Below are 27,887 nucleotides of genomic sequence, written 5' to 3'. Positions count from 1 at the left end.
AAATTTAGTTGTTCAACGAATATAAATAACTAAAAATATACGCTACTACGCCATTCATAATACATTTATATACATATCATTAAAGCAACTGTTAACAATTCACAGTACGACATATTATATATATATATATATATATATATATATATATAGCATATGTGCAGGTTAACTATCAACAATTAGCTGATATATGACTTCTGCGAACAGAAATTTAAATGTTGTTCGTATATTTTAATTAGGTTAATTCTTAAACTTAAGCACGTTACCTCTAAAATAATTTCGTCGATCTTAACGTAGTTCCATATCGAGCAAAGAAAAAACTGGCTTTCAAATACCACTAGTTATAGACATGTCTGATTTTCTAAAGAAATAGTCTTAGCATACGCGAGACAAACAATAGTGAATGGGCTGCTTTTCCGCGAATAGCATAACAATTTTCTGCAAAGCGAATAAGCAAAATAAATTGGCTTCCATAGCCCGTTCTACTGCCTTTTCGTTCAGTAGATCAAAAGCAAGCCGAAAGATAACTTTGTACATTTATTTTTCCATTTTGACACATAGTTCTCTAATTTATTCGGGTATTTTGAGATGCAACCACACATTATTGTTTTAATCGTCCATACTTGAACCTGCATAATAGCAAGCAAGTTGGTTTATTCTTTGTTTTTTTTTCATATATCAAGCAGTAATTATGTAACTACACTAAACTTCAGAATTAGAAAGAAGAATTACACTAACTTAAAAAAAACTTGTCTCATGTGCAAAATTTATTTTTTATATCTTTGTGATAATGGAATGTATTACAGAAATTTCTATTGATAATACTGTTAATATGTATGAGCAATTAATGTTGTTATATTCCTTCAACAGAATACATCCAAACGGCTTGTTCATGACGAAAAGACTTCTACTTATGCAAAAAATCGCAGTTTTAAAACAACCATTTCTCATTGAGACACAAAAGTACATGGTGGTTTGTAAAATCAAACCAAAAAAATTTTTTTCTTTGCTCTAGTTTCTCAGAAACTGCCCTTTACTGCTACCAAGTTCAACGAATCTGTTGAATATTTTAAAACCAGAACGATGGGCTGAAGAAGAAGTCTATTTTGGTACGCAAAACCCAACAGAACCATACAAAACATATCGGCTTCCAAGGAGTGCCCAGGAAATCAATATGTACTCTGTATACAGAATGATGAGTCATTTGGTATCTTCCAAGTCAGGGTCATCTACTATAAACTGATCTTGTTCTATTGGCTTCTTCAACCATGCACCAAGTTCTGCTTTGTGGAATGCCAATACAAGCTGCTCCTTAGCCATCTGCAATAAAGACGACAAAATTACAAGAGAAAATAAATCTTACAAAAATAAGATCTGTTATATACAATGAGTTTTATACATAAACAGGAACATGAAAGGAACATAAACAGGAACTATTAAACTGGCAAAGTACAACACTAACATCTCTTAGTGTGGCATCTAGACGTTGGGTATTTAAGTAGAAAGATTAACTGTGATTGGCACGGCAACTAATTACTTGTGTTTTAAAGCCAGTTATTTTGATTAATAGAAGATGATTAAATACTGATTGATTGGTATGGCAATTAAGGATTTGACAGTATCAGTTAAGGTTATAAGAATTTTACGATAACAGTAGTACGGTAAAGCAGAATTACTACAGTTGTTTATGAAATGTCACACAATTAATATATATGATTATATGGAATAATTCTAATATATACAAATGAAGGTTTTCACACATTGAATCTTGTAGCTGTTGTACCTCAATTTAGTCTCTAACCAACAGAACATACTGGCATATACATCATTTGATCTATCATCATCTCAAACATTTACATTTTTTAGCTGATCAGCATTTTAAAAAGATATAAGGATCCAACCAAACAAACCAAAAAAGTTCCAGAAAGTTCTTGCCGTTCTGCAGCAGTGATAAACAAAGAGCAATACAATGGACGGTACGTACTTTTAGGTTTTGAAGTAATCTTCATCAGCATCCAACACCTTTGGGCAACGTTCCTGCAGCTGCACAATACCCTGGTGATAAAATTTGTCAGTCGTGGATGCAAAGAAGTCTGTGAGTGCGTCCCGCAGGTTTCCCTCATTCGCGAAGGATCTTCCATGGAGGTAGTTGTCGAGGGAATGAAACAGGTCGTAATCTGTTGGCGCAAGATCCGGTGAATATGGTACACGGCACAGTGTCTCCCGGCCAAGTTGCTGAAGGGTCTCCCGGATCCTCTCTGTCGCATGGGGCTTGGATTGTCGTGCAAGAGCAGCACACCCTTGCGATTCACCAAGGTAGGCTTCTTCTGCCGCAATGCACGGTGCACCCCCTGCAATTGCTTAGAGCAGAAGTCAGCTGTTTTGGTCTGATCAGGTGGAAGGAACTCGTAATGCACCACTCGCCAACAATTCCACCTTGAGTAGGTGCAGAGGTGGTCTTGAGGAGTGAGAGAAGGGAACACCTGACGACAACCGATGTCTTGTACGCTTGAGAGTTTCGAAGGACACACTTTTCGTCACCAGTAAGCAAGTGATTAAAGATAGATGTGTTCAGGTGTCGAGTGAGCAAGGACAACACGCTGTAATTCGTGGTTCCTTGTTGGCTGTCGCCAATGTGTAGGGATCCACTTCCTTAAACTTGTATGACTTCCCTATCCCATGCAGGTGCAGTCTGATTGTTCAGTGCAAACATGGAACCTTTTTTGCAAGTTCATCACACGTTAGACCACGTCCTCCTCAATAGCTTTCTGGAACTCGTTATCCAATACATATGGTCGTCCACTGCAAGATTCATTCGAAAGCCTCACATCTCCCGAACGGAATTTCTGGAACCAATACTTGGAGGTGCATTCATTTACTGCATTCTCCCCAATGTCTGGCACATGCGCCGACTTGATACGACAGCTGACAGACCCGCTTTAAAGTTATACAATAAATACGCGAACAAGCTGCTTCGATACTTCCATTACTCTTCGACACTGGACAGCTATGACTGTTGTGTGCGCAATGTGCTTGTACTGAAGGTCGATGGTCAGACTAACTCTCGATCGCTTGGCAGGCACGTGCGTCATTTCGTTTCCTCTCTGCGAGCGCATGATTAATGGGACATCAAAAACGGCAAAAACTTTTTTGGTTACTTTGTTTATATGAGATTATAGGCGCAGATGTCAATGTGTTGTATTGGTCATGGACTAAACTGAGTAACAACAACTACTAGATTCGATATGTGAAAACCTTTCATTAAAGATGATGTCAGAATAAAATGAAAGGATGAACTAATGATTACAAAATGAGCAAACTGTAATCTGCTCTATGAGGCACGGTTCTGTATCTATTGCTATACATACTCATGATGAAATTATCCCATATACCAAATCGAAAAATTGTTCACATCCTATTTGAAGCAGTAGAGCCCGTCATATATAGCCTCGATGCTGAAAAGGAATGTTGAACTCCAAAATTCAAAAGAGTAAACAACTTTCGCATGCTGCTAAATTAAGATATTGAGAGTTTAATTGCATCATTGTTCTTATTATGTATCGAGGTAGTTTCGATATCACCTTCATCAAACGGCGAATCTTCGTGCGAATACTATTCAAAGAATTTTTTTACAGAATCTAACATAAAACACGCGTATTCACAGTAAGTAAAAATAAATTCACAGTAGCCAATGACAGCACTGAACTTCACATCGAAAATTCCACGATTCCGTTAATTTATTAAGAAGCACTTTCTAAAATTGGACCTGGCAAGGACTTCCAATACACATACTTATGAATCTGTGGCTGTTGCACGAAAATCTGTCTAAATAGTATGTGTTACTGGGGAAGAACATACACAGTTTGGTGAAATATATTACAGAATAAGCAACATACTGAGATATTCTGTGGAGTTGATATGATTCTGTCAGTGCTTATTGTTTAGTCGTTCTTGTTTATAATGCCCGAGAACATAGTGAATGATCACATTGTAAAGGACCATAGAGACGACTGTGGTGATTATGTACCGAATAAATATGTCACGCAAGCAAGCGTTGTGGTTAAACTTAAATGCTCATTAGCCTTGTAATTGTTGGCAAGATAATTATTCGTTTACCACATTGTGTTTATAATATTTTCCAAACAATCGCACAAACCCTTTCATCAGAAATCTCACTTTAAAAACAAGAGTACGGTGTTGTTATATTTTCCTTATTATTTTTACATCATCTATTATATAATAATAAGTGAAACTAATGATCACATTTACATTTACCACATTACAAGTGAGGTATTTCTTAAAAGTAAGTTGAGAGGAAGTGAATAGTTTCCTCCTCTTGAACACAGTGGAATAATTTAATGCATTAATCACAAGGGGATTTTGGAACTGAAATGGAAAAAGCATATGAATCAGAGATATGAATGGTATTTCCACGAAGAATCGCCGACTGATGAAGGTGGAAACGTCAACCGAAACTGTATCCGTACACAATAAGGACAATGACACATTTAAGTTAGCTCTCAATTTCTCAATTTAATTTTATACTTTATCTGTTCTGCATGCTACGGCTCCCAATGCAGATATAACACAAAATTTTTATAATAATTGAGTTGCGCTAATCATCCGTCTTCTTCAGTCTAATAGGTATAAACATGGAACTTTCTGAGTCACGTTAATCATGGTATTCAAATCTCAATGAACTTCATCTTTAAACATTTGAGCATCAATAAGTATTAAACGTGATAATTTTTGTCACTAGTGATACTTTAGTACTAGTACATAAATTACTCAACTGGAGACTAATTTCTCAAATCACTAAGGAACCAGTTGCTGGATCAATACCAAAGTATCATCACCCTTTAACATATTTATTGATGCAACAATCGTTTCCGTGATGTATCGCATAATTCCTCTTCTTTCCACACAAGATGAATTGTCACCTGGTTACATGACTTGTCCATCCTATAATTAGTAGGTGCCGATTTTCCAAGGGTGGAACTCCATGTTTCCTTTCAACACTATAACACAGGGCCGGTGACAAGGCTTTTCGGTAAGCCTTTTTGAATTTTAGTGAATAATAATTGAAAGCCAATGAAGAATATCAAAAATGTGCAAAGTAAGTCATGTAATATCAACAAAATCGTATTAAATAAACTAATTACCGTTTCCAGACCTCTACTTACAAACCAGATATTTATGTGCGCACTTTATGACGTTAGAATTGTTTTCAGTTTGGATTTGATTTTTGTTTAGCGTCCCATTGAGCAGCAAGGCTATATGAGACGTGGACGTACAGCTTAACGTGGGATCCGAATTACATGAGCTCCTTGTGGGAATCGAACCCGGGTCTCTCACTCCAAAGGCATGTACGCTAACATTTTATCCATGAGGTCGCTGTAAGTTTTTCGAAGAGGACTACACGAAAAATCGTAAACGATTATTAATTCATATAATACCGTTTTGAAGTTACTATCTGGCTTTCCTTCTAGATTTTTGATATTCTTTACTGTCTTTAATAAGTTATTCATTAAAATTGAAAAAATTGGAGGTGAGCTTAGCAAAGAGCATTAGGTCTCATAAAACAAGTGAACCAGTTCGGTATTGGCAGAGTAAGGTAAGGATCTTCCACGGCAGAGTGTTGCCAATAAAGCGAAAGAACTCAGTGAACAATTGACATATGAGGATGTTCTTGCAGCATTAGTTTAGAAGGGCGTTTAGCCAGCTGCTGCAGTTAGGAAAATAACATAGTGTTGAAGAGAACTGTTTACTCATATTCAGAAAACTTTCATTCCTTGCATACCCTTTACCTTCAACCAAGACAATGGCATAAGTTTATTAAGTATCGTAACTGCGATCCATCTGTCTCGACAGACGTACGTTCATATACTCTGAGACAGAGCATAGTCAGATATAAACTCACTGAGAAACACGAAGTTATCTGGCAGAAGGTATTGATTACAGAGAATACCACCTTTTGTCGTGGAAGTCTCATGAATCCTCCTCAAAGCTACAAGTTTATGCAATATCAATTTTTCAGATGCACCCGTAACAATAAATCCCAAAACCCCTTTGAGATGCGTTGATGCTTTGTTAGCATTATATATATATATATATATATATATATATATATATATATATATATATATATATATATATATATTAAAAAAAAAGTTCGATCTTTCACAAGTCAGTCGACTTAAGACAGTATTGTGGCACGCAGTCATAGTTTAAATTCAACAAAGTTTGTGATTGCAACGTTTATATCTTCGAAGGTAACCGTATGTCCTGAAGGAGTACATCAAACAGCATCAAGGCAAGGTATGCATGGTAGTGGCATATGAGAGAGTTCATTCATATCATGAAAAATATTTTTACACCGCATACTAAACCTCTTTCAGATTGAACACAGTCTAGATTAAAAGTTTCATCTTGACTTTTGCTGTCATCAAAGATGTACAAACAAGACGAGACTCAGCTGATCACATTACTTAGTGTACATCTTCAGAGCACAGTTTCGGCTTCGGCGAGGCTATTTCAAACATGCGGATTTGTTAGCAAATTGTCTATGATGCATTTCCTTTTAAAATGTCTCTTCCGAAATTAGCTGCGATAGACCTTGCTAATTGGCGGAATGAAAATTATGAGGAAGCGTTGAACCCCGAGAAAACCCACGGACACAATATTGTTCTTCACTACTAACTAATATTGCCTGGGATCAATCAAGGAACTCCTCGCACCAGAGGTGGGTGCTCTATCACTAAGCCACCAAAGATGAATTTCTTCAATCTGAACTCCATTTGCAAATGACACGAAATAATAAAATTAGAACAACGAACTATCTGCACACGGATACTTACTTTGTAATCTTGTACAGCATCTTTCGCATCTGAATATTGTCGTGGGCATGTGTCTAAAGTTAGGTTTGTAATGGAGCTGATCTTCCCTGCTAGCTGTAAGAAACGCTTGAAGAAACCTTTCTTGCAGAGACGTGATGCTGATCCACGCTCATCTTTACCAGTTACAGAATTAATTATTTCTGGGCCATTTTGACCTAAAGATAATATAAAATAGATCAGTTAATCATTTACACATCTATCAAATAAAAGGAACCGAGTAAATACATTTAAGTTACAAAATACACAAATTATTTTGGTACTTACAGGAACATAAAACATGATCTACCAAGGATTCGAAACAAAATAATATGGTTCGATGATCCATCTTTCTCCTTGTCTCTAACAATCCGGGTATATGCATGATGCATGTCGAAAGAGGCGTCGCGTATGCTAGGGACTGCCTTCTTCTGCTATTAAACATAGTAAGCTCTTTGCTGGTATGGGCCGGAATTTTACGTTATTTCAATTGGTTCTACTATTACTCTTAAAGAATAAATTGTTGCCAGTGATTATGTGGACATTTACGCGGCCACGTGCATCTTATTCACAGAAGCTGTTTCCTAACAATGACGCAATTTTTAAAGATAACAATCTGCCAATATACACAACTAGACACACTCAGGTATAGTTCGAGGAACATCAGGATGACCTTCAATACTTCCCCGGCTCGCTCACTCCTCTGATTTAAACACTATTGAATATCTAAGATCAGTCTTAAAGCAGTGAGTGCGGCAACAGCGTCCTTCTCTATCATCGCTCACACTGCGTTGCATGACGAATGGTCCACTATTTATCTGAAAATGTTTTTACGAATATCTCACAGATGCTTTCTGCTTGATACTGTACCAGGCTGTACGTTAAATAGTGACCATTCTGTAAGCGGTGTTCTTTTGCTGCAAAAGTTTTCTCTACGATCTTTTCAATAGTGTATTAGATGAATCTATGGGGCAGGAATAACAATCCATTCGATGCGCCTTCTGACATTTCGTATTCCGTTCTTTGTTTCATACTTCAATGTCAGCAATTTGTCATTTATAATCATTGGATGTTTTATCTGACTCATAGTTAAGTGGTGGCCATTTTGTAAACGGTGCTCCACATGAAAATCTCTTCGCTACAAAAGTTGTTGCTTTTACTAAGAATTTTTCAATAATGTGTCAAATGTCAGACTTTCCCACTTAAAATTTCTGAATGACTTTCCCGGGGTTCATGACTGAACGCTCCATTCGAAGCTCAATCTGACATTTCCCTATCTCAGTTTTGTTTCATTCTTTAATTCCAGCAATCTGTAATTTGTAAGTACTGGACCTTTAATATGAAACACACGGTATGTAATCTATCGACTGTGTTAGCCATGAAGAATGATGATCTTTAGTGATTCATGCAAATTGTATGTTGATGTCAGCAATGGAAGGCATTTTCATTTTCTTACAGTGTACAGATAATTAAAAATTCCATGTCCAATTTGTAACGGTTTCGTTCTATTGTTTGCTCTGCTCAATGATTTTGATGTATATGGAAGGATGTTATATTCTCTACTCGATGATTTTGATGAATATAGAAGGACGTTATAAGAGAGTACGTTGATTTGATAATTTTTTTGCAAAATGTGTTCTGATTCTTCTTCCGATCATTTGTTTCGACTTAGGAACTTCACTATAGTCTTCCTCTAGAAAGAGTTCTCTTGTTACACACAATTGTTTCACAGAAAAGAATTTCTTCTTTCTTTCTTTCTTTATGTTCCGCCTTACGGTCCTGACCTCAGATATAAAGAATATGAATGGAAGAAATAAGTTCTCAGATTACAACGAAAGTCACTTTCCCATCATAAATATAATAAATAATAAATATCTGCAGTTTGAGTGACTCACTCCCCTTCCTACATACAGTATACTTACTCTCGATTAGCTCAGTAAGTCTCATTCGCCATATTAGAAGTGTCGTTCACACAGATGACCTAATCACTCCACTTTACAAAAATGTGAACAATATAGAAGTTTAAATCATAGCTATTATTATTATTATTATTATTATTACGTAAATTTAATTTCAGTTAATATTGCCCGATCCAAAACACAATTATCAGTATGTCACTGAAATAACTATTATGAAAATTTTTGAGGAAACATGCAATGTTTTGTACATGGAACTGCCTGTAAAAGCCTGTCAGATTTTGACAGGCATTATACAGGCGCCTGTTTCGGCGAAAACACATGTAAAAAAAATATTACAGGCACATTGTCTTCAGGTGATATGCATGTCAAAAAAGAATTGAACTTCTGTTGGAAATGTTGCACGAAAACACGCGTTGTACAGAGCCTGTACATTAAAATAAGAACATGCGATGTACACGTAGTCACTCACATGCAAGTAAATGAAGGGAATATGTGCATGTAAAGTACCTTGAATGGATTGTTGGTAACATTCGCAATACAGTAAGAATGAAAAGTACAAGGAAGGTGCCTGTTTATCAACATGTAATATACATGTGTGACATTTGCAGTACATGTAAATACCGTGTATTAGCGTATAGCATGGAAAACGCATGATGTAAGATATGTTATTTTACATTTATTATTTTCGTATACATGCGAAGTGTGTAACTCCCCTACGTGCAGTGTACAGGCAATGTACAGGTGAACGGGAACATGCAATGATCATGATTGCCAATAAATGGATTAAACAGATGCGTGTGGTGAACAAGGTGGATTGGAGCTAAACATTCACGTTATAGGCATAGGAGACATGCAATATTCAGGCACAAGTCTCCAATTCGACATTCGCTATGCAAAGTCCTGACACATGTATAATACATGGGATTACAACTGAATACATTGCCTGTATTATCTCCGTGTACATGCGAAGTGTGAACCGATCTATATGCAATGTACAGGCAATGTGCAGGTAAACGGAAAATGCAATGATCATGATTGCCAATAAATGGGTTAAACAGGTGCATGCAATGAATAAGGTTGATTGGAGTGAATCATTAATGTTACAGGTGTAGGAAACATGTAATATTCAGACACAAAGTCTCCAGTTTGCCATGCACATATGCAAGGTTCTGACACATGTATAGTACATTGGAATAGAATTGGACACATTGCCTGTAACATGCAAAGTTGAACTCACCTACATGCAGTGTAAAGACAATGTACAGATGAATGGGAACATGCAATGATCATGACTGCCAATAAATGGATTTAAAAAATACGTGTAGTAAGTAAATAGCTTAAACAGGTAAATGCGATGGACAAGGTTGATTAGAGTGAAACATTCACGTTATAGGCGTAGGAAACATGCAATATCCAGACATTAAGTCTCCACTTTGACATGCACATTGAGTTGATTTTAAGTTTAACGTCCCGTTCAGCAGCGAGGCTACATGAGACGTGGACCTACTGATTAACGTGGAATCCGAACCACATGAGCTCTCGCCGGGAATCGAACCCGGATCTCCCACGCCATAGGCGCGTACGCTAACCGCTTAGCCACGAAGGAGCTCTTTGAAATGCACATATGCAAGGTGCTGACACATATATACAAAGGCGTGTGCAGACCCTTAGATTAGATGGATCAAATAGAAGTATTACTCCTTGAAGTATGCAGCCTACATTGTAGTAATCGGATTTGAATTTTACACATTTTATTTCTGTATTGTTATTTGAAGGACAGTATCACGCATGACCCACTTTTCGTTACTGGTAAACTCGATGGGAATTGGGTACATCAGGAACGTACGCAGGAATTTATTTCGGGAGGGGTCCAAAGCTTTTCGGGGGGATCCAAACACAATTTCAGGCTAAATTATATTAAAAATTATAAAATTGCCCCTAAAATTAGGCTAAATTTACAAAAAAGTCCGGATTTGGGGGAATCCGGACCCCGGACCCACCCCATGCGTATGTTCCTGGGGTACATTGCGCTGCCGTGAAACGATAAACAAACTGTTAGTAATTTTTGCTTGTTGGCTTCCTGCAATGAGTGAGGCACCAACTTGCTCAACTTCTACGTCTTTCCTATGTGGTGCAGATAATTAAGAAAAATATATTGTTGTGAGCAGAGGTGCCGATCCCCCCCCCCAAATGCTTGGACGCAATCCCCCCAAATTTGCCTTTTCTCCCCCCAAATATTCCACTTGTTTAAATTTTATTTAATTTGAGAACTTTTTGCCTTCATAATAAATGTAGACGTTTAGCTATCTATCTGCATATTTGCTTTTATATTATACATTTTAAGAACAGTACATGCAATAAATTATGAAGAAATATTTTGTCACAGCTCCTTGAAGTTTTATTTTATAGTTATCGTTCTTAAAAGCATCATTACTAAATAATTAAACTTTGATGGTGACATTTCTCATGTAAAACTCTGTCCCTAACCCCCCCAAAATCTCAAGAGTTAAGAGGAATTTCTCAGTCGCGTAATCGATTGCAAAAATTTGCTTACCGCTATCTGTTATAGTTTCAGCTGTACAGTGATCAATGTTAAAACCAGAAATGGTTAATTTCTACTATTTCCAGTTTGTGAATCACCTCCATTAACGAATTTGTTTGAGATAATTAATGTATATATCGATAGAAAAAACAGAATTCAAAAATTCGCTTTCGTTCAAGAGTTATCGTGCGGAATAACGTACGTACGGACTAACATTACAAAAATTATCCTAATCAGTGATGATCTCAGACAATTTTCTCCGGGGAGATTTCAACTCACTAAAATGAAATTAAATCTTTAGTTTAACGTCCCACGTTTAGAAAGCGAAGTGCCAAATGATATGGATGAAATAGCAAGTGAACGATGACGAACGAACTGGTGGAATGATTAGGTGGGAGTAAAGGGGAGAACCCCGAGAAAACTCACGGACACGATGTCGTCCACCAGGAACTCATATAGCCTGGGATCGAACCAGGGACATCTAGAACGAGAGGTGAGCGCTCGCCACCATACCCCCGGAAAGGGGGTTAAAATAGTACTGCAAGGATATTGGTAAGCCAGTTGAGCCAAATTAGAGAGTTACTCTGGGGCAAATTCCCCTCGTGCCACCCTATGAAATCATCCTTATAATTTTGAAGAACGTAAACATTGTATTACTTTTCGTACAATATGTAACTTCCGTAAAATTCAATATTCTAAAATAGTATATCGTCAAAATGTTGGAGGGAGCATATTGTTTCCATGCCTCCCATACGCATACCAGTGATGGACTAAAAACCCTTGTAAGACTCCATATACTATTCTTTCAATAAAGAAATTGGTTAAAATGTAGTGTTGTAAGATATAGGCCGACCATGTCAAACACAACATTAGGTTCAGCTGCCCCCTCTTCTCCCCCATCTTAAAAAATGAAAGTTTATTTCCCACGGTTATGCCGGCTAGGCTAAAGGAGACGGTGATAATGAGAAATGAGTGAAATGGTGGAATGAAGAAAGTGGGAGGAAACGAGAGAACCTGTGCACGCCTATGCATGTATAGTATATGGGAGTAGAATGGAATACATTGCCTGTATTATCACCGTGCACATGCGAGGTTAAACTCACCTACATGCAGTGTACAGACAATGTACAGGTGTTTGCAGCAGAAGGAAACAATTTTGCTGGTAAGTTGAAAATACCAGGGTAAGATACTGCTAGCAAACATTCTTGCTGCAACCACCAAAAAAAAATTAACCAGATTGTTATAATGTCCCAGACGTTGAACATATATGGAAAAGAAAATAATTAGTTGAAAATTAAAGGGGGGGGGGCTATTGTGCCTGAAGCTCCTACAGAGTGTGCGATTATTTATTCCAGAGTGTATTAGGTGTAAAATATTTATTTTTATTTAATAACAATTTAATAGAAAATGGTACGTATATATCCCTAGTTGAATAGCATTGTCGTGAATTTTAATTTTCATTTAAACTACAAGGAAACAATTCAGTGATTGGTTGCAGCGATCATGTGACGGGAAGTACGTGTTTTTGGCGCAATATCATTACTGGCGGTTTGAAGTGTATGATGAAGAGAGTGTAATCATGAATGAAGATTATTGTATTGTTAAATGGAAAAACGGTTCTTATTCCGTTTTGAATGTAAAGCAGAATGTCGGAAAAACGAAACTGAAGTTGGGAGAAGAGGGATGTTTCCGGTGGAAACAGAAGAAATTCAATGGGACAGTTTGCCATTTCGGTGAGTAGCTCTTGTGTTTCTTGCTGTTGTATCTTTATAATAACCTTTTGTTGTAGAGATTGAGAAGTTTATTTTTGTTGGTCTCAAAAATAAAGTTCTAAAATCAATGTAAATTATGTTACTGTTTTTTTAAAATAACGTAATTACGACTAGGCTTCGACCATCATGTAGGCCTATGTTACGTGTACTATTGTGAATATGCAATTATTTCGTTATTACATTTGTACATATTGTTCATACTGTCCTATTTTAGGCCTACATTCTTACTTTCAAGAAATTATTATTATTATTATTATTAGCACTAAATGCTGTTTGCGTCATAAAGTGTATCGTAAGAGAGTAAATACATTACGTGGTGCAGGGAAGGTCCTAGAACGCTGGTCCCCAGATATATATTAGTAGCTAGTTTGGATCCTTTCTGTACCACAGCTCAATACTTAACTCACACAGTACTGCCGGGCAAGCGATAGCGAGTGAAGGCGGGTTAGAAGCCCTGCAGGGCACGCTGATTTCTTTCTATATTACATTCAATGTGTGACCAGTGTTCTAGAACTCTGCCAGTGGTGCATAATTCACGTACTATCCTAGTTCATGGCCGCATTACTACATTTATGATATATTAATTTCTTTCAGCACCAACTGCACCCTTAGGGTTCTGTCCTATTTTAGGCCTACATGATGTTGCCAACTGGCCGGTATTTTACCGGTAAGGCAGGAGATTTTGCTGCTAGTTTGATTAACGCAAGTCTATATCACAGACAGCTTGTGAGGGGGTAGTTTATTTTCCTAGGTCCACATGATTTGGTGCGAAATATGTACTTAAAATTATTCAGTCACCTTGCACATTTTGACTTTACAATAATTTACTCAACCATTATGGTGAACATGATGCGGCTAACTTTTAGTATCTCCCCCAGTCTTGTTCGGTAGTAATTTTTAGTCACTTGACTGATAAAAAAAGTGATTTACTTGCGTTACGAGGCAACGTAGTAGTAGTAGGACGTGTTAGTGGCCCCACAGGGCTCGGTTTTTTCCACCTTTATCATAATTGTAGTACGGGTTTCGGATCCATGGAACGTAGATGTGAAATGGACGAAGGCTGATAACCATTTCTATTTCCTTTTTGTACATATATCTTCTATCTATAAAATTCAAAGTACTGAGTGACTGACCGATCCTCGCACAGGCCAAACCGCTTAAGTTAGAAATTTGAAATTTGGACAGTATAAAGAATTTGAGACTTAGGGTACCACTAAGGAAGGATTTCTGGAAATTAGACGGCTTGGGGGGAAAGGGGTTGGAAATATTTTAATAGGATTGCCATATCTCCGAATCCCTTAAGCTTAGGAAGTTTTGTATTTGGACTTTTCATTTAAAATAATTAGACAAATATTTCAGGGTTTTTGGAAATTCACCCGGGGAGGGGAGGAGAGGAAAAAAGGATGGGTTTGCAATTCTAGACTGCGGGGGAGAAACAATATAAGTCATAAATGGGTCAAAATGAGATAAGTCAAAATTTGAGATCTATGTGTCATGCTCCACCTCCGGTTAACTTGATATAAGTCAATTCTAAACAACGTGAGTTGAATAATCGCCTCCTGAAAAAAGGTGTTTTTTTTTTTTTTTTTTACTTTGTTTCTCCCACGCAGTTTAGAATTATTATAAGATGATGTCGATATGTCGGAACATTTGAAGATTAGAAACATGAAATCAGGACTTCTCATTTAAACTAATTAGACACGTATTTAAGGGTTTTTAGAAATTCGACGGGAAGAGGACGGGAATTATTTTAATTAAATGACCATATCTCCGAATCCCTGATGCTGAGAAAGTTGAAAACTTCAACAATCATATAAAATAGCAAGATAAACAAAGGAATGAACTATAACTACTACCCCACTCTTGTGATAACCCGGTGAAATTACTCAGAAAAGTACCCACGTTTTTCCTTGCGTGTAATAAACAGGAAAGTATGCAGACACGTGTCTGAGGGTGTATAAAATTTCCGATTATTAGAGTGGAAGGGGCTCAATTGTTGGTCTGACGCAGCGAAGCGGGTACGTTCAGCTACTTTATTTATATACCCTGTAAGTGAGCTTTGGCGAACGCGCAGTTCATTTTGAACAAAAGGTACAGATTGCCAAGACGTTTTCCTTCCAGAATTACGGATTTCTGTGCATCGTCTCGCTTCACTCGCTCCCACTCTCAGATATGCACTTCCACCGGCTGCCACCTTCTAGTCGCACCTATAGTTTAATAAAGGATTCAATAAGATGTTACTTGCAAATGCATTTGCTTGATATGTGCAAGTTCTAGATTTGCACAGCAAGGCTTCAGTGAGATTTGGGTTACATTAGATCCTTTCTGCTTAATGCAGCATAAATTGATACAGGGAGTTCAATCAACGTTAAATAACGTGAATGCACCGGTTGTGGACACTGAGATATTTGCACGAAATCTCTGATTTGATGCTTAAATCATTAAAATATATTTGTAACTACTTATAAGTATATAATTGATTAATACTTAATGTTATTAATATTTCTCTTTTTATCGTAAAGTGCAAGCACCTTATACGGGAATTCTATCATACTAATATTAAGCAGGTTTTGTCTTTGTAAATATAGATTAATCAGTAAGCATATTTATTATGTTTTCTTAACAGGCACCAAATCTGATTGTGAAAGTGAGATTGACAAATGTATTCAGAATGGTGAGAAAGATGTTGCTGTTCCTAGTAAACGAATAAAAGGAACTGAATCATCCGATGAGACTGATGTTCCGAGCGAAGAGGATCAATCTTCGGTGCAAATAGATAATTTGGAAAATATATTCGAGAGAAACTATGAACATGTATTAACAGAAAAGACATATTCTAACCACAGTATTGAACACAGAAATGCTAATAGCTGCAGTGATAGCCTTGAAGTCAGTAACACAACTACAAGTTTCAAACGATGTAACAATTGTGATCAGTTGCAGAGAAAAGTCACAGAATTGAGCTGTAAATTAAAAGAAGAGCGATGCATGGTGGATGCTTTGAAGAAAGAATGTGCTTCTAGGGACCGCGAGAACAGCCGAAAACTTAAAGTTCCACGTTGTGTGAAACAATTTCTTTTCCAACTATTAGATGCAGAAGTTGATGACGAACCTTCCGAAAGTGAATTGTCTTCCGTTAGTACGAAAACCAGGGTAAGTATAGTATTTACGAAACAGGATTATTGTAAATTTATTAAGTACAGTAGCTACTCTCTCCAAATTCCTTGTGCTTGTAATTATATCATGTATGTTTTTCAAACGCTTTTTTTCTTGTACTGTAATTCCAGAGGTTCATTAGGCTCGCCATTCTACAAAGATAAGTTATTATTTTTGTGGAATGGTGACCGTGATGAAACTGTGGACGATTGAAGACTGGCGTTAAAACCATAGATAATATAATTGGATGCACAAGAAATTTGGCGACTATTGTTACTGTAATTCATAAATTTAATACTTATGCGCATCTGGAATTATACTTTTTAGTGTATTTAAAATTGTTAAAAAAAAAAAAAAAAAAAAATGTAAAGGAAGTAGCTGCAACATTTTTCCTAACTACAAACTTATCGAATAGAAAGTGAGAGTTCATATATTATTTTAATTGCATTTTTTTCCCATTAAAATAGTTTCTTTTTTTCCCCGTCGAAGAGCAAAAAATGGACTGGGAATGAAACCCTCTTCGGCTTACCGTGCCGTAGCTTTAACAACTATGCTACCCAGCCTACATTAACTTTGACAGCTGAAAGTTTTGACGCGGTCTCGAAAACGGGAGTTGGTGGCGTACAGGTTGACGCTATGGCACGTTAAGCAGAAGGCTGTTTTATCCCCTGCCCAGTTTTCTTTTGTCAATGTTCATTAATATTTTACGGTGAAAGAAGGTATTTTAATATAAATCGGTTCTTCGACCATGTTCGATCTTTTCAATGTTAGTACAGCCCTTCAGGAAATTTACTCTAAGTATCTTAAGTTGTTCATTCTATTGAATGTCAAAATGAAAGAAAATTTACAAATGAAGTATGCATTTTGTTTTGGAAATTGTGACTAAAATTGTCAATCCTGTTCGTAACATTTTTTCTTTTTTTCTTTCTTTTTTTCGGTCTGCTTTTCAGTATTGATTTTATATTTGATATGTAAGATACACGGTAATAGCCTCTTTCTGCATGTTACTCTACCCTATGAGGGGATAACAAATTTAATGATATTGAAAATGATAAGAGTACATACAAACATGAATATTTTTTCTAAAATAGTGTGTAGCGATAGTGGTTACATATTACAGCGGCCCATAAAATTTTAAAGATTTTCTACTCACCCCGAAATGTACCTTTGTTTCGTACTTGTATGAAAGTGTGCTATTTGCATTTTTCTTTCAAAGATTGGAATTGATTTAATTTGTATGTTCTCTGTTAGCAGGATACTGACTTATCGTGCAGAGGAACTGCCGATGTTGTTCTGAGCGCAGAATATCCAAATGTTGTAATAAAGAAGACACGTTTGGTACGATGCCTTGCTAGTGCAGGTCAATCGGGCACGAAATTAACAAGGAATTTAATGTCAGTTTTTTTTACTGATAATGAGATGAGTTCCAGCTCCATTACTGGTCATGGACAAATAAAAAAACAGTTGTCTCCCGACGTAATTGCAGCAATAAAGGGTATGTATATATCTTACATGTTTCCTACACATGTAGAAAATTGCTTCTTATTTTTGTATGTGAAAACAGCATTTCGCTTACATGGAAATAGTAATGTAAAACGTGTTAATATTTACGTACCAAACAATTACGTATTAATACAAAATTATGTAATTTCAACCGATAACGATACAAAGGTATGGGACCGCGGTGGCTCAGTGGTAGAGCGTTCAGCTCTGGTGCGTGTGGTCTCTGGTTCGATCCTGGGAGCCTAAGTGGGCTTTATGGTGGACAAACACCGTGAGTGGGTTTTCTCGGGTCCTCCCACTTTCTTCATTCGATCATTTCATTCATTCTCATCACTGTCTCATTTAGCCTACTCGGCATTTACGTGGGACGTAAAACTGAAAGAGTAAAGAGAGATACAAAGGTAAAAGTTGGAAATCCATTATTTACTACGAAAAAGCTGTGTGCCTTACTGTAGTGGAATTGAGTTACGAGCGAGGGAGGCGGAGCTAAGCGGGATAACGAATTAAAAAATTAATATACTAGGTTCATTCTACTCGCGGCTTCCGCACTCCTTGCTCCATCTCAGTTTCGCGGAAGGCACACTACTCTCTAGGTTAATAATGGACTTCCCACTCTCCACCTTCGTAGGTTAATTCCTTTTTTTTTTTTTTTTTTTTTTTTTTGTTGCTGTTGTTAGGTTACGTTTCAGTAAATACTATCTACTAGTCGAAATTAAATTAGAAGAACGTACTACATGTGTAAAAGAACATCATCTTGTATATAACGCTAATTAACATATATTCGGAACTGGGCTCTTCTATCTTAAGATTTTCGCACTTGCGCAGTATAGAAACTAGAAGAGAGGTAAGGACGCAATCAAAAGAAAATAGATGGAAATAAGTTATTCCATGCCTTACTTACCTTCACAATTTCTATTTCTTCGCGAATGCAAAAACTTGAACTCGGAACAACCCTGTTCCGGATATATGTTGATCAACATAACAAGGTTTTGTTTATAGGATGTTGTTAGGTAGGATGTTCTATTCAATTCATTCAATTGAATATTCAAAGTAAATTAATAACCACTATAGTTTGATGATAACGATGATTAATAATAAAATGAACGTGCGCATTATAAAAGCATGCTGTTCCAAATTAACGCAGTGTATTATTTTCAACAGATTATGTCCTCATGAAATTCCCGCAATGCAAACCGTCTACTATACATGCTGCAATGACTGATAAGTGCGTGCAGGCTCGTAAATCGATGAAGAAGAGAGCAGAAGGGAATTTATTGGAATAGGATACAAAGGAGATTGAATATCTTACTGAAACGTGCAAGATTAAGTACTTGTTTTTATAAATATTGGAGCTATCTTTTGAGTCTTCCACAAATGTGTGTAGAATTTTTATTATTATTAAAGCACTGTGTGTTAAACATTTATTTAACTATTGTAATAATACTGGTTTTTACTTTATTTGCCTTGTTATTTAGAGTTTTGGCGTTATAGTTTTAAGCTTAATTAGCAATGGGGATCTTCGCTTCTGACTAAGTTTTATCTTTTATGTAAAAAGCATTAACGTGTTTCCTTTTGTAGTGGAGGCAACGTAGTAACAAAGAAGGTTTTTTTAAAAGTGTTGTAATTCTAGCCTTTCACTGTTGCTGACATGAAACGGCAGTACAAGCAATATATTTCATCTGATATTCCAAATATATCTGTTCTAAAAATACCACGAACAACTCTACATAGATGGAGTAAGCGGGAAGATATTTTTGGTGAGCACCAAAATAGTACTGGTTTTTTGACAAAGGGAACACAAAATACGAATAATAGTTACTATGAGAGCAGAAATGGTACTTGTGAAATGAATGTCACTTGTAGTAATACTGATAAATTCGATATGGAACATAACACACTTTCCTCTCACAACGTCAGTGAACAATCAAGTACGGAAAGCCTTCCAGAAAGGGACTGTAGAGACGATTATCTTTCATCATTTGCTGTTGACCTGGGTAACACGACGAATGAAACGCATTCTTCTCATTCAGTGTGTTCTTCTGAAGTTTCAGTCGAGACTGTATCAATATGTGGTAAACCGTCAGTATGTATGCAAGTGAGCGTGCACTCCGAGTCGATTGGAGAGGAAAGAGTAGAAGATAACAGTGTTTTAAAGGTAATGAAGTTTGTGAAGAAACATAAGCTTACCAAAGTTGCTGTTTCAGATCTTCTTCAATTATTACAGTCTATCAATGCAAAACAAGTTCCGTGCGTATTTATGTATGATTCACCATCGGCGTCTCTTCATTGTGCATGCACTAAACGCTCATGTAAAATAGCTTTTTTTTTTTTTTTTCTTTCTTAGATATTTTGAAACAACTTGAAAATATGTTTTCCCGACCTGGCTTTCTGGCTAAACTTTCAACTTCGCAGTCAACACATGAAAACATTTTGGAAAGTGTTAGAGATGGTAAAATATATAGCAAATTTAGAGAACAGCATCCGTTTTTAGACCAGAATGGTATTCTGTCATTGACAGGAATTATTAATGTAGATGGTGTTAGTTGCTTTAAAAGTTCCAGTGTTTCGTTTTGGCCATTCTATTTTTCTATTTTAGAAGTTTTCTCTTCTATAGTTAAGCATATAAGTTTCTTATGTAGCAGCTCATTTGTTAATATTATAAAATCTTCAATAACAGTACTGTTATCAGATTGGAATACATGTGTAATTGGTTGACCAGACCATTGTTCTCTAAACGCAGTATAAACTTGTTTCTTCTTAACAGAAAGAAATATATGTTCTTTGGAACAAGATTCACAATTAGCGATATAGATATCGGAAATCTGACACGCGTAAAGCACCCTATCATAAATAAGAAGAAAGTAACTGTCATCATGCTTCCTATTAATGCAATGATTAGATGTGCAAAATATTACTTTTCCCGTTTTTTTTATTGCCAATTCGAGAACATTTATGTATGTTAACTGCTTCCTGTTTCTGAAAGCAATGTTTTGTGATAAGAATACCTTGGGCTTTGCGAATAATAGTTTCAGGTTCACAATCAATACGTTCAACCTTTGAAAATGTAAGATTTAGAATTTAATACAAATTCATAGTTTACTGCAAGTTCAGCAAACGAATCATCATTAAAAATTATATTTTCTACAGCAAATCCAGATACAATTTGGGCAGCTATTTCCTGTGTACCGTGCATGTGATGTTTTAAGGTTCCATTTAAAGATTCAAACGGGTAGCAAGAGAATGACTGCAAAGGTCCTGCATTTCTGACGCAATCTGTAAGATGAAGCAGGTCGTGGATGTTCGATGATATATACTTTTCTTCATATAAATACTGCATTTGGAATACAAACGAATGAAAGCATTTCTCCATCGACTCCATATTTCTCACATTGACTGATCTTAAAAAACCTGCCATAGGTGTAAAAATCTGCAGAATGTGATTGAAATAAATATCGTTGATAAACATATAGAAAAAATTGGAAAGTATAGTAAAAAAAGGTACTCAAATTCTATAGCTTTCCAATTTCTACGTTCTTTCATGGACCGTGGAGTATGTGAAATACTAGATGGAGTTTTAATTTGTGCTAAGCGATCATTCGGTACATGAATCTTCCATCCTAAATACCAGACCTCATCCTTATTTTTCGAATCTAACCAAAGCATTGTAAGGCACCTAAAAACACCTAAGCATATGCAGTGCATATAATCTATCATAGCGCTGTCAATGAGTTGATAGGAATTAAGATTAAAAAAACAGACTTCCCTTTGGCACCAAATACCTTTTCCTTAGTATATTGCAGATGTTCATCATGAAGCCTTGGTGAACCTTTTAGCTCATTCTTATTATAGGGATAAATACGTAGCCCCTGGTGTAAGTATTTTCCAGATTGTAAATACTTACTACATCCATATTTCCCGTTGAACTGTACAAGCTGCTGTACAGCACACTTTACTGGTTTATCAAATGTGCCAAGTATGACATGAAGACTAACTGTTTTTATTAATTTTCACCAATTAAGAATTGTTTTCCCAATTGAATTCCCGCTTCAAACTTTTTTAATTTTGCAACAACACAAGCATAAAATATACTGTGTAACAACTTTTTTTTTTTTTTTTTTTTTTCATACAATGTTTGTTCCAATAAACCATTGAAACTAAACAAACCTAGCAAAATAATATTTTCTGGTCTCCATCTAGTGCGTTCATTATCGCTAATTGTGAATCTTGTTCCAAAGAACATATATTTCTTTCTGTTAAGAAGAAACAAGTTTATACTGCGTTTAGAGAACAATGGTCTGGTCAACCAATTACACATGTATTCCAATCTGATAACAGTACTGTTATTGAAGATTTTGTAATATTAACAAATGAGCTGCTACATAAGAAACTTATATGCTTAACTATAGAAGAGAAAAGTTTTTTCTCAAAACTTTCATATTAGCAGGTTTATAATTACAACAGCAGCGAGTAGCGAAAAGAATGAGTCTGAAATTTTGTCATAAAATTCCAATTAAAAGAAACTCTCTGACCACACATGGTAGATTTGTGCCTAAACAATTTAGAGTGGGTACTGAAGGTAAAAACAAACTTGAAATGTACTTCCACCTGCATTAACTCTGTTTAGTTGTGAAATTACTTCTACTTTTGTAGAGTCACGGACATAAATAAATGGAAGTTGGAGCCATTATTTCTTATGGCTCAAACCTCCATTTATTTATGTTCGTGACTTTTGTACCTACTATTCAATGTTAATCAAATTTAGGCAAGAATTAAGTGTTGTATTTAATTTTTCTCATCAACTTGTAACTGCTTCTACTCTCATGGTATTTTTACTATGCAGTTAAACAATGTTAACAGGTTTGTTTCCTGTTCTGATCTCAGGGGCTCAATTCCAAACTTTAGGAAGTTCTCATCATAACTGTATTTCACAATTTCTTTAGAATAACGTTTTCAATTTAGGAAATAAGCTTCCTCATTCATATTTTCATGTGTGTGTGCTGATGTAATCTAGTAAAGTTTTCTTTATTTGAATGAATGGTAAATGTTTCGTACTTAAAATATTGTTTATAACGGACTTTTGTTCTGCTTGCTATTACTTATTTTTTAAAATTGTAATGATAGCGGTTAGTTTGACCGTACAGTATTGAGTATATATATATATATATATATATATATATATATATATATATATATATATATATATATATATATATATATATATATATTGGTATTAGTATATAGACAATAGTTAAAGGGACGTAAACAGGACTTTTCAGATTGGTGTAATTTCGAGGTGTGGTTATATATTTTAAAAACTTATCTCTCGACCAAACTTGCAATCTACTTCGTTCAAGATAGGTAAGGGTGATAGCAGCTAAAATTATTTTGAAAATTTCTTTTTGTATAGCACCTCGACGTTTCGAATCGCTCCGTCGGAAACTATGTATTGTAGGACATCTGTTCTTTACTTTTCACGTGCAGAATCACTTCCGCGAGATTAAGCAATCGGAAAACCACTGTTGATTGGAATTACTAGATGGGTCAAAAAATTATTGTAACAAGTACATAAATATGTAATTTTATTATTTTGTATTTTTTGTACAAAAGAATAAAAAATATAAAATAAAAAATCTCATTTCTTCTTTATAACAGTAAGTTAGTATTATCATAGTGAGCAAACCTGTAAAGAATAAATATGGTAAACGACAATTCCTTTAAATTGCTTATTTGTTAGCTGTTTACAAATTGATAAATATTTAAATTTGTAGGGAAAGAAATGTAATAGGTTCGTTATAAGTTGACTCAGTTGCTTGACAATGCGTTTGTGCGACAAGACATATATATATATATATATATATATATATATATATATATATATATAAGGTGAACTATTGAACTACATGTTACTTTCAGATGAATACACCCTTGCACGTTCTGTGTTGGCCTTCTGTTTAGAAGTCGAATATGCCCATGTACGGTACATGGAAGTTTGTTTTGCGTTAATGCTCTTTAATGTCCACTGCATGTGGCTTATGCAATTCTTTTGGAAGAGAGAGCAAATATCAGTGGAAGGTGCAAAGTGGATTCATCTGAAGTCAACGTTATTAGTACGTGCAATGTGCGTTTAACATACGTTGGACATGTGTGTTACAGATGGTTTACACGCACCTGTTACATACGTTGGACATATATATGACATGAGCACTGCATCTCCATTGCAAAGCAAGCAAAATTCATGCTACAACTTGATTACGTGCATGCGTAATACACACGTAACATGCATGATGCCATATGCGTGCAATGGACATTCAATGCTCATCGCATAAATGTTCGACGTGTGTGAAAGGGACATGTAGTCCACCTATTACATGCATGTCCCATGTATGTTAGAGGTGCATGCAATCAACCTGCAGCAGACATGTCCCATGTATGTAACTGGTAAATGTAATCCACCTGTAAGACGTATGTTACAGGTGCATGTAATCCACCTGTAACACGTATGTTACAGGTACATGTAATCCACCTGTAATACGTATGTTACAGGTACATGTAATCCACCTGTAACATGTATGTTACAGGTACATGTAATCCACCTGTAACACGTATGTTACAGGTACATGTAATCCACCTGTAACACGTATGTTACAGGTACACGTAATCCACCTGTAACACGTATGTTACAGGTACATGTAATCCACCTGTAACATGCAGGTCTCATGTATGTTACATGTACATGTGATCAACGTTTAACATGCATGTTACATGTGGCTCCCATGTACATGTTACCTACATGTCTCTTCTGCCGTATATACATGGAACGTACATGTCTTATGCGTGTCCAACACCTGTTACACGCAAATTTCATGTACACTTAATGCGATGTACTTTACATGTATAATTCGCTAACACGCCCACTAATTTGCTAACACCTGTATTTCACGTGTATTTAACATGTCAATTACATTTTTATCAAATGAAAAGCAGCTGACGTCAGATCCTCATGAGGTAACGTATATGTCAACTACATGGAATATGCCGGTTACGTACATGTCTTTCCACTCTCTACATGTTGTTTACACGCAGTTTTCACGTTGCAAGGTTGCAACTTTATCAACATGAAAACTACCTGTTTCCGTGAAATGAACATGCAATGATCGTGAAAAAAATACATACCTGTCTCATGCGTTTAAAAGTGTTCCATTTTCAGGCGCATGTACAGGCGCCTGTAAAAATATGCCTGTTTATGCATGTTTCACAGGCGCCTGTAAACCACCTGTATTTTCTGTCTGGGAAATTACAGATATTGATCGCTGATCCTATTTCGGTCTTAGCTCTGTTAACTTTTTGTTGTAGGGTTAGGAATTATTAAATGCTGCCATTTTATAAGTTTAGGTTAAGCTATATTTTGTTATACTAACTACCCTGCAAATTAGACAAAGGCGGCACACAAACGTTCTAATAGTTAAATTTAATATTAAAGCTTCCTATATCACGTTACTTTTGAGCTATGCATCTCAACATTTAAACATACAACCGATTTCAGTAATACTAGCTGATCTTTTGGAAAAACTACACAAGTTCTTATCTTTCGTAATACAGAACTTACCAATTGTCCAATTGACACTATAATTAGGTGCTTTTCCTGGCTGCCTAACTTCAGGAGAACTAATAAGGCTCATCAAAGGCTTGTTCAATCGATACGGTGGTGGAAGACCTTGAATCGTTGTTTGTATCCTTCCACATACAGCTCTGAAAATAATAAATAAAAATATAGTTGTTAGAATAGATCACGAAAGGACACAAATTATATTTTTGAAGTATTTATGAAAATTACTACTTAAGCTTCTAGAATTTTCCAGTACCTATAATTGATTATAATTACTGATTGACCTTTACAATTACAATGGGTAACTGATTCACGCGGATCTTTAACATGTAAAAGTAATCTAATATTTTTTATTCAAACAGTGAAAGAGAAATAATGTTCGGTTTACAATTTCTAAAAATACATATACATAAAAATGAACTGGATAATATTTGGCTAGGCTACCATGTGTGTTACAGATATGTGAAAATAAGCTATCTCTTTGTCATAGAAATGAATATTTACTTCGTGGGGTGTATAGTGTCAATTTCCCGTATGCTGATGACATTACAGATTTAGCACTTAATGGAAAGTCCCGGTGTATATATCAAAGTCAACTACTATCTTAGTTTGTAAAATGGCAAAGTCAGTATTTTAAATTGTAAATTACAATGAAAATTTGAACGTGTTTTGCAAATTGCTACATTTTAATATATAACCTGATTTATGGACCGGCTCCGCTAGATGCATCCGGCCCGTAGTTCCTCTTAATTTGGACGAATTGTCTGTCATTGTGCATGATATGCACCTTCAAGGTTTGTTCCTCAACCTTACTTCGGAATTTGCAATGTAACCCTTATTTTCTAAGGGAGTGAGATACGCCAACTGCGGCCCGGCTAAGTTCTGAGTGCCTACAAGTTACCTACTGGTCGAAGCGGCCTTGCTGTAGGGGCAAGGCCTACCATGCTCTGCAGGCATGGTGCCCAAGCGTTGTAAGACAAGCTCACCTCCAGCTCATGCTCGTCGTTGGCCAGATTCTTGGGATAAGCTCACACAGGCTACCGAATCCCACAATATGACCGCAGCTCGGCAGAATGCAACCCAATCTGGGAGCCCAAGGCATGCACGAGGGAGCTAATTTAATCCCAGCCCTGCCTACCTCTATCGTTCACTGACTACCGCTATCGACATACTCCCGTATCTCATCCCAGATCCAATAGTATGCGTTAGGTCACCATTTGAGTTTGATACCAACTCTTTATCCTGTAGAGTTTCCTCCCTTCTATTTGGATCGGAAACTGTTACCCAGATGCCTGAGATTGGAACCTTTCCCCAGTCACCATTCGGTCTCCCTCCAGGCAGTAGGCCGACATTTCCCTCCCGATAGAATCATTCAATACGGGACTTCCTCTAATTACGTTAGAGGTACACCGAAAATTACCAGAGCCAATGACTAATATAGACCGTCTGTGTACACACGGTAACCTGGAGAGTGGGAGTTGGGGAACCTCCTCTGGCCCAAGCAATGCGGGACTACGGGGATACCTTTAACGTGTTTAGGTACCACGTACACGTTGTAACTAAGCTACCTTCCGAACCCAATGGTACGTGTAGGCCACCACTTGCGAGGGACCACCACACCCTCCCTGGGTAGGGTCGTTCAAGCAATACGGAACTTCCTCTATTTACGGAAGAAGTACACACCGTGCATTACTAGACCCAATGGCTGATGGAGACTGTATCCCTTTAAAGACAATGGCCATTTGGAAGCGGCGGCACCCCCTGGTAGGGACGTGGTTCCTGGACCCAGTAAATCCTAACAAGAACCTGGGGTGAAAGATTGATTCCACTACTTCATTTACATCTGAGGTTGAGAGAGTGCGTTACAATATAACTATCCAATTCCGGACCCAAGAGAACGCACTAAATGTTCATTAAGGGCTTATGCCAGATCATCCTCCGGGTAGGGTGTTGGATCCGTCCCAATGAACACACCATACCTGTTGGGATACTACGTAGTCTTATCTCTCGGGGACACACCAAGTTGCCCATTTCAGAGGATAGCCGAAGCCTCACCTCCGCTGATACGGACGACAGTTCTCACTACCTATCTATATGAGGCCGTGAGGAGATCGCACGTACCTCCCAGACCCAATGTCACGGGTTAGTCGCCCATTTCAGAGGATGGACGAAGCCTCACCTCCGCCGGTAGATTATTTGCCATTTTATTCACCACTATTCAAATTAGGGTAATAGTTACGGATAGTGGCATACGAGAGTAGTGTGTTTGCACACACTTCCCGACTACCTATCTCCCTCTCTAAGTGTACCAGGGAAAGAACAGATGGGGTATCTCATCCTTTTTCAGTTTGGGCTTGGGACCGGCCATGGTGGTTAATGGTACTATGAACCGCCACAATTGTATCTATTGGGTTAACGAAAATCCTCATGCTCATGTGAACAGGGCAGTGAATCTACTGAGGGTTAGTGCGTGGTGTGACTGGTCCCTTCTTCGAGGGTAGCATAACTGGTGAGGTGTCT

The 27,887-nt window shown here is 36.7% G+C and overlaps 2 protein-coding genes across 4 annotated transcripts in view; one reads left to right on the top strand and one right to left on the bottom strand.

Annotated features, from left to right (window-relative positions):
• Positions 1–649: 649 nt before the first annotated feature.
• Positions 650–27,887, bottom strand: part of Adar (Adenosine deaminase acting on RNA) — a 402,559-nt gene continuing 375,321 nt past the window's right edge. For both annotated transcript variants that reach the window (XM_081736085.1, XM_081736087.1), the window contains 3 exons: positions 25,368–25,510; positions 6,855–7,048; positions 650–1,317 (listed from right to left, as the gene is read on the bottom strand). In XM_081736085.1, the coding sequence (XP_081592211.1) occupies positions 1,198–1,317; positions 6,855–7,048; positions 25,368–25,510 (457 nt within the window). In that variant the 3' untranslated portion in view covers positions 650–1,197. The remainder of the gene's footprint in view (positions 1,318–6,854; positions 7,049–25,367; positions 25,511–27,887) is intronic.
• LOC145668335 (uncharacterized) lies at positions 12,662–19,577 on the top strand. Of its 2 annotated transcripts, none has more exons than XM_081736088.1 (4): positions 12,662–13,063; positions 15,729–16,255; positions 17,510–17,753; positions 18,923–19,577. In XM_081736088.1, exons 1-4 carry the CDS (start codon positions 12,910–12,912, stop codon positions 19,042–19,044), a joined length of 1,047 nt encoding a protein of 348 aa, XP_081592214.1. In that variant the 5' UTR covers positions 12,662–12,909; the 3' UTR covers positions 19,045–19,577. The 2 variants fall into 2 exon arrangements, with proteins under 2 accessions (XP_081592214.1, XP_081592215.1); XM_081736089.1 differs by having other exon boundaries at positions 12,666–13,063; positions 17,513–17,753.

The sequence above is a fragment of the Thermobia domestica genome, chromosome 13 (genome assembly GCF_964235325.1).
Source record: "Thermobia domestica chromosome 13, izTheDome1.hap1.1, whole genome shotgun sequence".
NCBI classification, from domain to species: Eukaryota; Metazoa; Arthropoda; class Insecta; order Zygentoma; family Lepismatidae; genus Thermobia; species Thermobia domestica.
The sequence above is the reverse complement of the archived record's forward strand: the minus strand, read 5'-3'. Positions and strand labels throughout refer to the sequence as shown.